At 33.6% G+C, this 15,841-nt stretch overlaps 1 protein-coding gene across 1 annotated transcript; it reads left to right on the forward strand.

Moving 5' to 3' along the window:
• The first annotated feature begins 3,461 nt into the window (after positions 1–3,461).
• phr (deoxyribodipyrimidine photo-lyase photorepair) lies at positions 3,462–15,480 on the forward strand. Its single transcript, XM_085946749.1, has 6 exons — positions 3,462–3,948; positions 8,248–8,609; positions 10,353–10,551; positions 12,598–12,787; positions 14,226–14,467; positions 15,162–15,480. The coding sequence occupies exons 1-6, from the start codon at positions 3,522–3,524 to the stop codon at positions 15,329–15,331; spliced, it is 1,590 nt and encodes a 529-aa protein (XP_085802875.1). The 5' UTR covers positions 3,462–3,521; the 3' UTR covers positions 15,332–15,480.
• Positions 15,481–15,841: the final 361 nt, after the last annotated feature.

The following is a 15,841-nucleotide window of genomic DNA, read 5'->3' on the forward strand; positions in this document are numbered from 1 at the left end:
TTCTAGTCTATTTTATACATATTTGTAGTCTATGTAACTGTTTGTTTTCCTTAATAAAAAAATATAAACATAATAAAAATAAAATATATTAAGTAGATACATCATTTCCATCCTAGAGCCGGGGTGCAAAGTTATGAAGCGTACATTCTACACCTACATTCACACCATATGAACCGAAAAGTCTTTTTTAAACTTTAACTTACATATTATCCAATATATAATCAAATTATAAAATCGACCAAGGGTACTTGATGGAATTTGAATTTAAATTCATAAATATAAATTTACCAAATAAACAGGAATTAACTGTATCAGATGACAGTGTATATTCACCATTGGTGGTGTTTGAAGATGCCAAAAGGCGATAGTCGGATCGCAAAAAATTACTCAAAAAGAATAGATAAAAACTTAGATCAATTAGAATATACCTAATCAAATATTTTCTCATGTTACTCTTTTTCGAAAAACGTGTCTGGTTGTTCCCGCAGTTTCTTGTATTAAGTTATAAAATTCTTCTGCTAAATTAGTGCTTTCCATATTGATTTCATTGGCCCCATATTTTGGTGCAAAGTTTTGCCATTTCAAATAGGAGTTTTCCAGTAAAAACTTTTCTGTGTTTATGGTTTCCTATCCCTGATTTGACGCTGAACACGACTGGACGCGCGCGGGCTACTACGGACACTCTACCCGTGCCCGTCCCCGCGCCAATTCCGCGTCGAAGACGCCCCATGACTACGGCCAAGCGCTAAAGTCCGCAGACCTGGGGTGCTCCACGCGAAAAAAAAGTCCGAAGACTGTAAATCGTCTGACTTGCGTGCCAATGGAGCGCCGGCATTATTAATTGTCCTCGGACTTTTGGCTCGCCAATGGCAATACGTTTCACGGTGTTGTTTACATTAGATACTATAGTAAATTAACAATATTAAATTATTATCTGATTCGGCATTTACACTAATAGTAAAAATAATGATATACATTTTATATAAATAATTAATCTACTTAGTTAAATTACTTAGTAATTTTAAAAGACGTTGAAAAAACCTTTTTTGTGGTGATGAGTAAAAAACATGTAAAATATAAAAAATCCACGAACCCTAACTAATTAATTTAGCATTCAATTTTAATTGGATAAATTTAATATCATACTATTAATTATTGTTGTACCCAAACTGAGATTCATTTTTTTTATAAAATTAGACAATAATAGGTAATAAAAATGTACTTAGTTTAAAAAAAATGATTTCTGTAATATTTGTAGTACCTACCTAGAGAACCTATATTTTTGATCAATTATTAATTTAATCTTTGAGGTTATTCGCATTTATTTTGTGAAATGTCCATCTAGCTCTTTTTTTGCACCTCTGCGACTTCTTATTTGATCTTCTTTTAATAATAATGTAATCATAAATAGTTTGTTCTTACCGATATTCATGAATGCATAGACTAATATACTTTATATGCGATAATGGTAACCCTAAAATGCCGTGCGCCCCATTGAATGTTTTTTACTTTTCATACTATCAAAATAATAATGGATATTGATTTTATCTATTGGCCCATGTCATTTAAATAATGATTATTTATTTTTACTACTGATTTTTGAATATTATTTCTTGCTGTACCAATATTTTACATTCAACATTAAAACTGGCGGGCTTATACCGATACTTTGAAATAAATACTTACCATTCATTTAAAATTCTGACAGTTGTTATTTAAAAACTTTTCAAAATTGTCTATTAATACTTGCTTCAAAAATGCACGCCTTTAAAAAGATGTTCGTCACATCGGAAATGGATGATATTCACAAATCAACTACAACACTCAAATGATCGATTTGCACTAAGGAAAAAGTAGTCTTCACGTATCAATATACTATTGTAACCAATTAATCGTAAAAGAATACAAACTCTATGAAAATTAGGTTTAATGATTTTAAACAATATTTTGGCAAAACATAAGTAAGTATTAGGTACCTACTTTCAGATTCAAATAATACTATAAATACCTATTTAGAAAGTGACGTTAATTAAAACTTAGGTAATTGTGCCGCAGATACCGTCATGAGCTTTTATGATTTTTTTTACGAAAACAGTTTATTCCAGTAGACAATTATAATAAATACCTTTTTCTGTCGGCACATAGGTTTTTCGATCCAATTATTGTTAATTTAAAATTTGAAATGCTCATAGATTTTGATACTTCATTATCGCAATCTAAGATTATATTATTAGGTACCTAATAATAGGTTGGGGTAGGTTAGGTTAGGTTAGGTTAGGTTAGGTTAGGTTAGGTTGGGTTAGGTTAGGTCAGGTCAGGTTAGGTTAGGTTAGGTTAAGTTGGGTTAGGTTAGGTTAAGTTATATTAGGTTAGATTACGTTAGAATAGGTTAGGTTAGGTTTAGTTCAAAAATGATACTTATACAATCTCATGACGGCATATGCGCCACATTTACCAAAATTTATATCGATGAACCGAAAAAGATATACCTAGGTGGTGTTATTTATTTGTAGATTTACATCAAATAATATATGAACGATAGCAGCACGAATATACACATATTTATATTACTGCGTTAAACATTAATTATATTGACACCTAAGCATCATTTTTGCGATTGCCTTCTAATAAATTGTATTGCTGCTACAATTATTAGTTTGACATTTGTGAATTTCTACCTTTTCTTTGTGATGAACAATTTTACAAATGTGTGCAGTTGTCAAAATTGAGTGAATTTATATTTACAATGAGTGATTTATGATTTTTGTTTTGTGAAACAAACTATTTTATGTGATTTCATCTATTTATTTGTGAAATCATTTAATATATGTGAAAACTACTTTCCAAATGTTAAAGTTATTTTTTTTTTGTGAATTTTGATTATTGCATTGTGCGATTAATTCCCACCCATTCTATATTATCTTGGTAGAAGTGTAGTAAATCCAGTGTTGCCAACCGTACTATAATTATAGTATTTGTACTATAATTTTGGTCCGCGTACTATGTACGATATAAAATAAGTATAGTACGCCCAAAATACAATAATTTTGAAAATCGTACTATAATTTAATATAAAAGTACTATAATTTTGCATTTGCCATTTCGCAATCGAGTAGTCTTCGAAAATTTGGAAATCTGCGGCCCGCGGCAAAATATTTTTCCTAAAAAAACAAAGCCGACTATGAAAAATTGGGAACCTGCGGCCCGCGACGAAATATTTTTCCTAAAAAAAACAAGCCGACTATGAAAAATATGGAACATGCGGCCCGCGGCGAAATATTTCTCCTAATAAAAACGAGCCGACTATGAAAAATTAGGAAAATTTTCATTTTCAACAGATGACAACGCGTACTATATTTTATCCCCAAATACTATAATTTTGGAGGCTCTGTACTATAATTCCACTTTCAAAATATGGCAACACTGAGTAAATCCAAAATACATTTATTGTCTATGGTTATTCAGTGATATTTTATTTTGTTGGCGGTAGAAGTTTTAATATTTCGGAATTTGTATATTGCATGAAATTCTCAACCGTGTCAGTGTTTTCTATCAGATCTGGAATTCGGACCATGGCCTCATCCTCTAAGAAGATCAAACTTACTAAAGACACAACTAAACATGCAGCTATCTTTACGAAAAATGAGCCCAAATTTGACAGTTTTATACAAAATTTACAAACTGTCAGATTTGATACCGCGCAATCAGTGAATGAGTTCAAATTCAACAAAAAACGAGTAAAAATTATTTCAAGCGAAGTAGAAACACCCGAAAATTGCGAAGGTGTTGTATATTGGATGTCGCGAGATTGTAGGGTTCAGGATAATTGGGCCATACTGTTTGCGCAAAAACTTGCCCTAAAAAATGAAGTCTCTTTACACGTTTGTTTTTGTTTACTACCGAAATTTTTGGATGCTACTTTGAGACATTTTGATTTTCTCTTAAAAGGTTAGTAACTACTAAAATGTGTCTATCTTGTATATTATTATGAACTGTATATACCTATTTCAAATTTCGGCACGACCATTCCAAAATTGCCAAATACTTCATCATCATCCTGGATGAATAAATGACACTTTCAGTTAAGTATTTATATTATTTGATTGTTGAGCAGCTGTGACCAGTCGCTACAAAATAACACATACAAATAAAAATAATATATTATAATAATTATATTATATAGGTATAATATCATCGCCCCAAAAGCAAAAGGGCACTTGTGTTTAAATTGAGTTTTGAGAAAAACGCATTTTAAGTGTTTTTGGAGTGAATAAAAATCGTGGAGAGGTTATTACTTAATATTTTGAAATGAAATTTGGAACACATGTGACCTAATTACTCAAGATTGAAATGCAATTTTTATTTTTTTTATAATTTTTAAGTCACATGTTACCCTTTTCCTATATGCATTTCAATACGTTAGAGGATGAACCACGGAAGTCACGTTTGGACTTTTGTTCAGGAGAGTGATTTTAGTGTAGGTTAAATGTTTGAAACTCTATAACTTTTTAAAGAACTATAGTAATTAGGGTCTGTAAACGGTATTATTCATAATGAAATTTATTTTTGACCATAGTATAGATAGAAATACCAAATTATTTATAATTAATAAATTAATGGACTTCCGTGTTTTATGTTCTAACACATAATGTAGAAGTACCACTAAGCAATACTTCACCTATAGATAATACACGGAAGTCCATATAGGTAGGTATTAATTATTTTTATTTCCTGTGCATCATATTATTAATAATTATTTTATTACAAATACACAAAATATTTCAGCAAGTCTAAATATGAAAAGGAATTATATATATTTTAATTTACATAAGTACAAGCTTATTTGAAATTTATTATTGCTTTAGAAAAAAATCAACGCAATGAGAATTATTCCTGGTCATTCTCCGGGACATCAGCTGATGAGGAATTATGTGGAATTCTATCATAAAATTGTTGAAATTCTGGAGATATCTATTGTTTCATAGTTTGCAGATCTTAACCGGACACGGTGGTTTTGCTTCGAAGCTCTTGGCTTAATAGAATCTTCGACTTGCTTAGGTGCCGAATTGCAGGATGCCGATCACATCCTCTGGGAGTGTCCCCATATTATGTTGGTTGAAATGGAAGAGCTTCTCAAGTCGGTTCGACCTTCAGTTGGACTGGTCGGCCATTGCGACTTGGTATCTACAGGGGAAAATTTGTCAGCTTTTAAAAAGTTTGCGGCGTTTTACGGCGAGCGAGAAGGTCGGAGGTCCACAGTTTGGAAATCTTCATCGGAGAACTTCGCCTTATAACGTAGATAACCAGCGCCATCTTAAGATATAAATAAAAAAGAAAAAAAGGTGTGCCATCAATATTCTTTTTTCGAGCCACAAAAGGAGCTAAAGGTGATGCATACAAAGAGTAATAATTGTTTATATCATTTAACTCCATGTTGATAACTTTAAAAGGCTTGTTTCTTTTACATGTCCCTACAAACTGAACCCAATCCCATGGAGTAACAATCTGCATACCGTTCAGCATATTTTTTGACGTTCTGTTATAGAGTGGTCAGTGTCTATCTTCATGTGTGTATGGCCTCGTAATAGGAATTTGTGATTTATGATTTTAAGCGTAGGAATGGTTTTCAGAAACCAGGTAAATGAAAAAACAATCATGATATTCCTATTTTGGCCAGGGCAATTAATTATCATACCAAATCGTCAGCTCTTCAATATTTGCTAAAATATTGCTAGATGCCCATTTCATCAAGCAGCAGCCGATCTTATTGTCACCCCTTCCACTTTTTATTTCATCCACATCAGTGTTGTGTCTCACTCACCACTTGCATCATCGTAAATTGTAAAATTCAGAGTCCACAATTTTCTCAGATGGAAACTATATGGAGTAGGTAAACACTTCTCCAAGTCAACCATTATTACTTTCATACTGGTAATTTTTTCTGTTGCAAGAGTTTTATCAATCTTATTTAATTGCAGCTGCTTCCTGTATGTGGTCTTCTAAAAGGTGTCTTTGAATTTCTTTTTCTTCAAAAGAAATATTGACATCTTTAAGACTCATCTTAGGGTTATCGCAGGCGTCACAGGTATCATTGCTTGGCAAATCAAACCCGAATTAAATTTTTATTTTATTTAATTGAAAATCCATTTTGAATAGGTATATGGCGATAGAGCCACAATTTTGGGTTCATTCATGTGGTTATATTCTTTGAAGAATAAATCAAACATTTTTGTAATACTTCTTTATGTATAACTAGCTGTATCACCCGGCGCTGCCCGGGAGTTACGTAGAGTGCAAGGGATTGAATTTAAAAAAGTAAAAAGATACAATATTTTAGATTTTTATTTTTTTGTACATTTATTGCATTTAAATATCTAAAAAAGTAGTACAAATTCTATTTATTATTATAAATCTGTCCCCGGGGTGCAACGGGTTAAAACTGAAATTCGGGACTCCGACCACGCACTCCGGCTTTGATGCCACTACATACAAGTATATACAAGCATTCCGATCTACGCGTAACACGTCGCCCGCGCCAACCTGGCGGTTATTAGTTTTTCTAATCTAACTTTGCCATTTGATCTCCGATCAAGCTGAAATAAACGCCAATATTTTTTTAAATGTACACGTTCTAGCGACATTTTCAATAAAAAATGGGGGTTGCAGCATTAACTTCCGCGTTTCAAGACCTTGTACGCGGCGACTTTTTTTCCGCAAAAACCGTAAAACAGTCCCCGGGTTGCAACGGGTTAAATCTGAAATTTGAGACCCCGACCACGCACTCCGGCTCGTCAGCCCCCGTCTACTGTCCAAATTTTGTCGAAATCCGACTGCGCGTGTAGATTTTTACAAGGAAAAACGAAAATTATGATAATACGTACCTACCTAACATTTGTTGGACTTCCGTGTTTATGGAATTATAATAGTTTATTAACATTTTTCTTAGAGCATAAACATCGTAAAAAGGACACCCGTTGTTTATGCACTAAAATGAGTTGGACTTCAGTGATTTTTTAATTAGCTATATCGGTTAATTTACTACTTATGGACTTCAGTGTTTCGTTCATTTGTGTAATGAAATAAAAGAAAATTTTCTGCATATTTAACTCAGAAACGGTAAAAACTGGACTTCCGCGGTTTATCCTCTAATGTACAGATTTATGAATAGCTTTATCTTCATCTTTTGATTTGCGAGCGTCCACTTTACGCTTATTGTGATCTTTCAAAATATTTATTTGGGCCTCTTTGTCCGCTGCCAACATGTTTTTCAATTTTTCACAAATTTCACAAGTGCCCCTTTTCTGCAACGAAATTTTTTTTGTACAAAGGCCCTTACTCACTTTTAAATAATTACACTTGTTACCTTTTTATTTTACCTATATTATTTTTGTAAACATTGCACAGTTCCTAAAATCGTGTACATGTTACCTTTTTCCTATACATTAAATGAAGATCAGTTTACAAGTTTCAAGTAACCTTTATTTTCTTTGCTCAATTGTGAATTCATGGGTTTTGCTTCACAAATGCCATTTTGCCCATAATGTAGAGAAAAAAATTATGAAGAAAACTGCATTCATAACTCAAAACCGTCAAAATTTCACATGTGCCCTTTTGCTTTTGGGGCGACGATATATATTATATATTCAAGCATATTATCACTTAGGTACATAAAATCATCATTTTGCAAATACTTGATAAAATGATTAATACCTACCTAATAATTTTCATTATTTCCTAAATATATGCCTAAAAATTTTGGCACATAGTTACTGACATCTCCCGTCAAGCCAAGAGCGAGAAGATGCTTCCTCTATCATTTGGTACTTGGGAGTGAACAAAATAACACCGAAATGGTCGAAAACGGCGATTTTTATTTTGAAATTACTATTTTGTTACTACATTATACAATTTTTAATAATTTTTGCGGACAACGAAATGTGAATGTTTACAATTTGGGTGCCTTAGAGCGTCTGCAGCGTGGGAAAATCGTTCGCTGTCAGCGGGTACAAGATGCAGCATTTTTTTGACATTCGGACAAACAACGTTGCCACGTTTTTTTTTTTTTTTCGTAATCTACCATTAAGTAAGTACTATATGTCGGTTTTAAAATGGTTCAGCCCTCTTTAGATTCCCAGAGAAGACATCCCCAAATGAGGACCATTCGGGGGTGTAACATTACCTAATCATAATATCAATGATACGTCCTTCATGACTGACATAATTTAATATTTACGTTTTCTTTTGTAGGTTTGGAGGAAGTAAGTGAAGAGTGTTCCAAACTCGATATAACTTTTCATTTATTAGAAGGAAGCGCCGGAGAAGTGTTACCGCAGTGGGTAAAAAAAAACGAAATCGGTGCAGTGGTCTGCGACTTCAGTCCGCTGAGAGGTCCTCTGTCCTGGGTGCAGAGTGTCAAGAAAAATTTGCCAAAGGATGTACCGTTGATACAAGTCGATGCACACAACATTGTTCCTTGTTGGGTTGCTTCTGAAAAACTGGAGTACTCCGCCAGAACTATACGCAACAAAATAAATTCAAAGTTAGATGAATTTTTAACGCAGTTTCCACCTGTCATAAAACATCCACATACAAGTGATATTGTGGCTGAGGTAGGCATATTTCTATTACTGAATCCATTAACCGAGACTGAATATTAAAAATTCTTGATACCAATGATATATTTTTGATGTATTTACAAATACACAGCGGGTGGGTAGTTATTATTTGCATAATAGAAAAGTCACACTGTAAAGGTGTTTCATGAGTTATTGTACTTACTGGGAAATACTATATTTTACCCAGTAATCGAAGGGGACCCAAATTTTAAACAGCTATACTACTGGATTATACTATTTTTTAATATAAAATACAATATAATAGTATATTAACTGGTTTTGTCAGCTTCAAAAGGATATTTCAACTGATCAAAAATACTTTCTTAAAATTTAAAGATTTAAATTATTTATTGACGATATAAACACTAAGGCTAAGACCACATAGGCAGGTGCCTTGCTTGGTGGCTACGTGCTAGGTGACATATCCTAGTGAACGAATGCACAGTATTCTATCGCAATGGCCACAATGCACGCTTCGCACCTCGCTATGTGATTACGAGTCACCTCGTGAGTCTCCCGGTGAACAAACGTGTTGGATATTTTTATTGTGTCACCTAGTGATTTTGCCATTGTGCAAAATGGCGGATGTTTCTTCAGGATGACAAACATCAAACACCGTATATTTTGAGGTTATGAATAATGACGCATGGGATGAATGGACGTTTTATGCACCCAACAAGTTCGAATTTGCGACTTTCGAAATTTTAAACTTAAATTCTCTGTAAGAAGTAGCTTTCTGGTTAGTTTTGAGAGTGACATATCGTTGTTGACTTGAACGCTCCCAAATGTCAAATGAATTTATACCTAAGCACGTAGCGTGCAATGTGGCAGTAAAGTTTTTAGTAGACAGGCATAGTACCTAGCTCAGCACTAGCGAAGCACCTGCCTATGTGGCCGAAGCCTAATTAAATGCAATATTAATTTGTAGAAAATTCACCAATCAATCACAAAAATACCAAACAAAATAGAGTGGCCGCCACACGTAACCTTGCCATTTGGAAAGTTTTTTTTTGAATTAAAATGTGAGTAAACCAATCAAGTGCTTGGAATGTACTAATACAATAATTATACGGCATACATGAGTAAACTAATCAAGTGCCTGGCTTTTACTAATACAATTAAACGGTTGCGTATACACAAATCCTTGTCACTGTGTACAATGGCAAGGTTATCTGCAGGATACTCTACTTGTCAATACATACATAATTTGAGAAATATATTACCACTAGATAAAATCTTTTTGAAAAAAATACAGCACCCAACTGGATTCGTGCCTATGTGCTCTAACCAATGCCTCTCCAAATTTTTGTTATAACCTTGCACTTGCTAATAATTTAATAAACTATTTTTTCGAAAGAAGAAGTTATATATTTCTCACAGGTGTTTTAAAATTATGTAGGTATGTTCAATAAAGAATGTTACGTTCTTAAATCTTGTGAATTGTTTGTTGCATAAAAAAAATAGAGATAGAGACATAGTAGTACTGGTATGGCTACGATAAATTATATACTAATGGACTCAGATTGTCTATTAATGAATATTTATCGTGTATGTGTCACTTTACATGCTTCGCACATTGAATGTCTGTAAATGTGAATGGACCTACCGTGAATGCAATACCAGGATTGTTACATAAATAATAAAATGGCATTTGACAATTGGCAATCTATCGTATCATTTCAGGAGCATAATAATTTTTTCAAACCGAGTTCATGTGTTGTATTTTATTATTTTTAGCCTATTGATTGGAAGAAAGCGCTCGAAACACGTGATGTAGATATGTCGATTGGAGCATGCTCTTGGGCAACACCCGGTACAGAAGAAGGTCTTAAAATGTTAGATAAGTTTTGCTCCAGTCGTTTGAAGATATTTTCTTCCAAAAGAAATGATCCTCTCGCTAATGCTTTAAGTAATTTATCTCCATGGTTTCATTTTGGTAAGTGAGATATTTTTACACTGTAATTTGTTAAATTGTTAAATTATTAAACTGAAATCACAAATGTCGAATAATTATCTGATTTCAATTTTTTCTCATAGATTGAAAACTGTAAAGTTATAGTATAAGAATATACGTAATTCTATTTATTACATTATTGTCAGTCGATGTAGGCCTCCTCTAGCTCCATCCACTTTTCTCGGTCCATTTTTTTTACTACATAAATGGTAGAATTGCATTAAGTAACATATCGTCGCCGTAGATGTCAAGGGAGCCAGCCCATAAAATCATAATGCTGAGAAACAGGCACTCAAAGATTTTGTGTGACAAAAAAAGTAACATTTTTTTTATTAAACTTTTTTGTTTTTAAAGATATAACAGTGAAACTTTCAACATAGAATATACTTGTGGTATTATCTTTTTATTATTTTGTACGAATAACTAAAAAAAATAGTAGGTATCTTAGAAGTTATGTGTGTTATATCTCTTGACCACTGAATATTGAAATGTACAAAAACTGTAGTCAAAATAGTTTTGTGGCTTAAATCCATTGACCACTGCATCTTCGATGATTTTAAAATTCTTTTGTGTACTTTAATCATTTTCGCCAAATTTGTGGCTTGGCTCCCTTGACATCTACGGCGACGATATACTATAGCAGTGCTCCGCAACCTTTTCTCACCCATGGCACACCAAAGGTATTCCCAGAATTCCGCGGCACACCACAGGTAAAACAATATATACATCAAAATATGGACCCCACATGCTGAAACAGGCCCCCTACCTATCGCTAAGGTTAAAGACAGTGTGATATTTTAAAGTAGATGGTGTTTTTCAAATGGTGTTCGAGGTAAAATTAATGGTATTCATTTTATGTTTAGCTATTTTTTGTATTTATTAATACAAACACTCCCCAAACGGATATTTAAAAATATTAGTATCAGCGTAGTAATATAGCGCCGCAGGCGACTTTTTTTAACCTTTAGAGAAAATTTGTGTTTATCTTACTTATCTTGTTGATCTGCCACGCCCCCCCTGAGCCTGGCTCCCCAGACTAGAGCTCTGACGAAAAAGAAACCCGAAGTTCTTATCACCCGTCAAGTATGACTGCTTATCGTTTTTAATTATAGCTTGAGTTGAAAAAAGTTGCTCACATAGGTATATGTCGTATAAAATGGGAGCTGAACTGCGATAGCATTGTCGGAAATCCGAGGATATTCTTTATTAACCGAAATCCAGAAAATACCCAATCGAACATCGGCGAAATTCATTTTTAGCGCCACGTCGTTCCTCAATTCACCAAAATTCCTCACGAATATAATTATAGTGCTTCTATAGAATTTCCGGCATTGGTTGCAAAAGGGTTTCGAATGCAGTCGTATTGATTGTATGAAAGTAATGATGAAATTTCTTTTGCAGAAAAGTTATAAGTTTTTGGGCCGGACCCAAAATTCATTTCTTGTTTTCAATGGTAGTAAATTTATTTAATATCCCTATGGCAGTGAAGCATATCAATATATTTTCATTCTGACCTTGCATTTTTTTTATTAATTTTATTCGGTGCTCAAATATATTACCAGCCATGCACGCAAATTTGGCCATTAAGTAAGTATTGTATAATATACAAAATTATTTGAATTTTTTAACACAATGCGCCGCGGCACACTTAGCATCGTCTCGCGGCACACCGGTTGCGGAGCACTACTATAGGATAGATTTTGGTTGCATAGTGTCAATGCAATTAAATTAATTACTTACCTTGTAATCAAAATGTTTTTGGGTCAAATCCCAACTGTCACATTTTTTTATTGCAATTTAACAAGGTATGAAAGTCTTCGCAATTGTAGACTCCCTGAAAAAAGATATGAGTGTATGGATTTTTATGAGTTCTTTTGACACAAACGACATTATGATAATATCAATACTTGGGGGCGACCAACTTGCTTATTACGAGATAGTCCAGACAATACGTGGTTAGTATACTTGGATTATAGTATGTACCTACTCATGTTTATTATAATGTTTACATGGTTCTTTTGATTTCAGGTCAAGTATCTGTTCAGAGGGCTATATTGTCAGTGAAAAATGAGTCAAAATACAACGAAAGTGTCAATGCTTTCTGTGAAGAGGCCATAGTGAGAAGAGAACTGGCTGACAATTTCTGTTTTTATAATGAAAACTACGACAACTTGAAAGGTGCAAGTAATTGGGCACAGATAACTCTTGATCTCCATAAGTAAGTGCTATGCGAGTGTTTGTAACTATTATTAAAATTATGAAAACTCTTTCAAATAGCATTCTGAAGATACAGAAAATTACCCAATGGGTCGACTAAAATGGCAAATAATCATTTGTATTGTAAAAAAATTGATTCTTGGGTTTTGTGAGAATTCGCTAAACCTTGCAAAAAAAAACTGCGACATGCCAACTTTTTTTTGTAATTAATAAAAACAGTTAATAACCTTATTTTCCCCTTATCAGTTAACACAATCTGTTTACACAAAAGGTTCAGTTTTCATAGATATTTATGTGATAACTATTATTAAAAAAAATAGTGTTTTTTTAAGCTTGACAGAATTTGAAATTATAAAAAAATTCACTTTTGATCAAATTGTTAATTTTATTCAAAGCATCAATCAATACATGGCATTAACATTTCAAAATGATTTTGGGCATATGGTTGCCGCGGGGGTTCTTGACGAAGTGCATTCTGGGCATCCAATTTTGGGCCTTTTTTCGAGCACTGCTGGCTGTATGTCATGAACAACACGAATAATGTTGGCTTCCAAGGCGTTAATTGTTGCTGGTTTATAAGCATAAACCGGTGACTTCTCATAGCTCCACAGGAAATAATCTAGAGTTGTCAAATCGCTTGACCTTGGAGGCCTATTGACAGGTCCATTTCTCGAAATCAACTTACTGCCAAATTTTTATTTCACGAAGTCGATGGTTGCAGTCGCCATATGGCACATAGCGTCATACTGTTGAAACAACATCTCGTCTTTGAATGCAATTTTACAATAAAACAAAGTATCAGTTACCAACTTCTCTAGAGCCCGATCGGCGAAAGAACAACACATTTATGATGGTCTTCTGGCTTTTTTTCCTACACCAGATTAAAAACCTAGTAAGCGCCAAACCAGTAAGCCAGATGTAAACCTTTGCCTAACCTAATATTATGGGTCAGTCAGATATGGGTTCCCTGAGATTTAAAAAAATAATTAAAGGATCCTCCAACCAAAAGGGTTCAGAATTTTTTATGGTTCACTTTGAAGTGAAAATGATAATTGATACAGTCACTATTGTACAATAGGCCGATGAAGATGGACTTCATGAGTCTCAGTATATGATGTTGAATATTGAATGTGTGAATGTGATCATGACAACATTTTATCTCATGACTGCAGTGCCCAAAACCAAGGTTACACAATATGATTGTTTAATTTTCAACAAATTTTGTGTTTTCTTTTGTTTACGCCCATTCAAATAATGTCCCAGCAAAAAAAAAACATTGCCAGTTTAAAAGAAAAGTAAAATTCTCGAAAAGGTGAAAGATCTCGTTAATATAATATGCTCCAAACCAGTTTGTATGATTATTAATAAAAAATAATTTTATAAACGTGTAAAACCGGGTTTACACAGTACTTACTTGTAAATATTGTATTTTTTTTTAGAAAAGATAAACGAGAATATGTATACACTACAGAGGAATTAAGAGATTCGTTAACCCATGATGACCTCTGGAACGCCGCTCAATTGCAGCTTGTCAAAGAAGGGAAAATGCACGGGTTCTTGAGAATGTATTGGGCAAAAAAGATATTGGAATGGACACCTAGTCCGGAGAAGGCTTTGCAAGATGCCATATATCTAAACGATCGTTATAGTTTGGACGGCAGAGACCCCAATGGATTTGTCGGTGTGTAAGATTTAATTTTATCAAACTATTTTCTGCACTAGCACACAGTTGCTTTTACAACTGATAAAGTACATCATATGTACACAATGTGTATGTGAGAAAAATAGAATAGACTTCAACAGAAAATATTAGGTACAAATTCATAAGCATTTTTCATTCTTTGTTCAACCCACAGTTTTGTCAATTACTCTTGGAAAATATCTTTTGAAACAGTCGATTTTTCAACCAGGTGGAGCATTTTAAAAATGTACCAAGACTAACAAGCCATTATTGGATACCAAGTGGGAAAGGAATAGAATTTATTTTGTATATCTAATTTTGGGCAATTTGCAATCTTGCCCAAAATTGAGATGAGATGAGACAAAGATTGCAAATTGCCCAAAATTATGATGTGTTTGTGTTTACGAAGTGAACATGAACTGATCACACATTCAGACATTCGGATGGGACCGTATGCCTCTAGGGTTTTTTATCCAACAATAATGACATTATCTATTTTATACCCGACTAGCGACATCTGAAGAAAGACTTGACACGGTGGTAGTGCTATAGTAATTCAATACCATTTAATTTTCGTGTTGTGATATTTTATACTTATGTTACTCATTTCAGTTTCCCTAGATTTACAATCAGATTGCCATTTGTATGTATTTACGATCAACAACTTGCACAATATAATTCTTCTTGGTTACAGGATGCATGTGGTCCATCTGTGGTATTCACGATCAAGGTTGGGCTGAAAGAGCAATCTTTGGAAAGATTCGCTTTATGAATTACGCCGGATGCAAAAGAAAATTCGACATCAATGCATTCATCGTACGCTACGGTGGAAAATGTCACAAATATATACCTAAGAAAAAGTAATCCCTACACTCCCTACAAATCTGTGTTTCCATGTAATTATTTTTTTGATTCAATGAATAATATACGGAATTTAAGAATATAGCATTCATTATTGAACATATGTAATTCGGAACACCTCAAATACATAATATCACCAGATAAGACATCAGGGTGCTGCGACAGTACGATTTTAGTTTTAACCAGTTTAAATCGTGAGATTTCGTAACATGTTTCACATTATTTGTGTGTTTAGTAACATGGTCACAAAAGAGCGTGTATCTGGTGACGGTTTCTTCATCATAATGCTCCATCCTTATCATTTTAGGGAGTTGGGAGCCTTTGCCTGTTTAACATAAAAGGAACTGACTTTCTTTTTGAGTCATTCAGGCATCTCTGGTTCCGCGGTTCGTTTGGACTTTGACGTCCACCCATGGAGATAAATAATTTGTCATAATCTGTTTACGTCAATAATTTTTGTATGTATTATTACGTGAAGCGACTGAATAAACTAATAATTCAGCACAGCAAAAC

The sequence above is a fragment of the Rhyacophila brunnea genome, unplaced genomic scaffold, assembly GCF_057557595.1.
Source record: "Rhyacophila brunnea isolate RB1 unplaced genomic scaffold, BYU_Rbru_1.0 scaffold_2, whole genome shotgun sequence".
Taxonomy (NCBI): Eukaryota; Metazoa; Arthropoda; class Insecta; order Trichoptera; family Rhyacophilidae; genus Rhyacophila; species Rhyacophila brunnea.

Bases quoted from the DNA above. Each gene is read 5' to 3' on its own strand.
- phr (XM_085946749.1), top strand. From the start codon at position 3,522: ATGAAATTCTCAACCGTGTCAGTGTTTTCTATCAGATCTGGAATTCGG. The intron at 8,610-10,352 runs GTAGGCATATTT...TATTATTTTTAG, and splicing joins CAAGTGATATTGTGGCTGAG to CCTATTGATTGGAAGAAAGC. The intron at 14,468-15,161 runs GTGTGTAAGATT...TCTTGGTTACAG, and splicing joins AGACCCCAATGGATTTGTCG to GATGCATGTGGTCCATCTGT.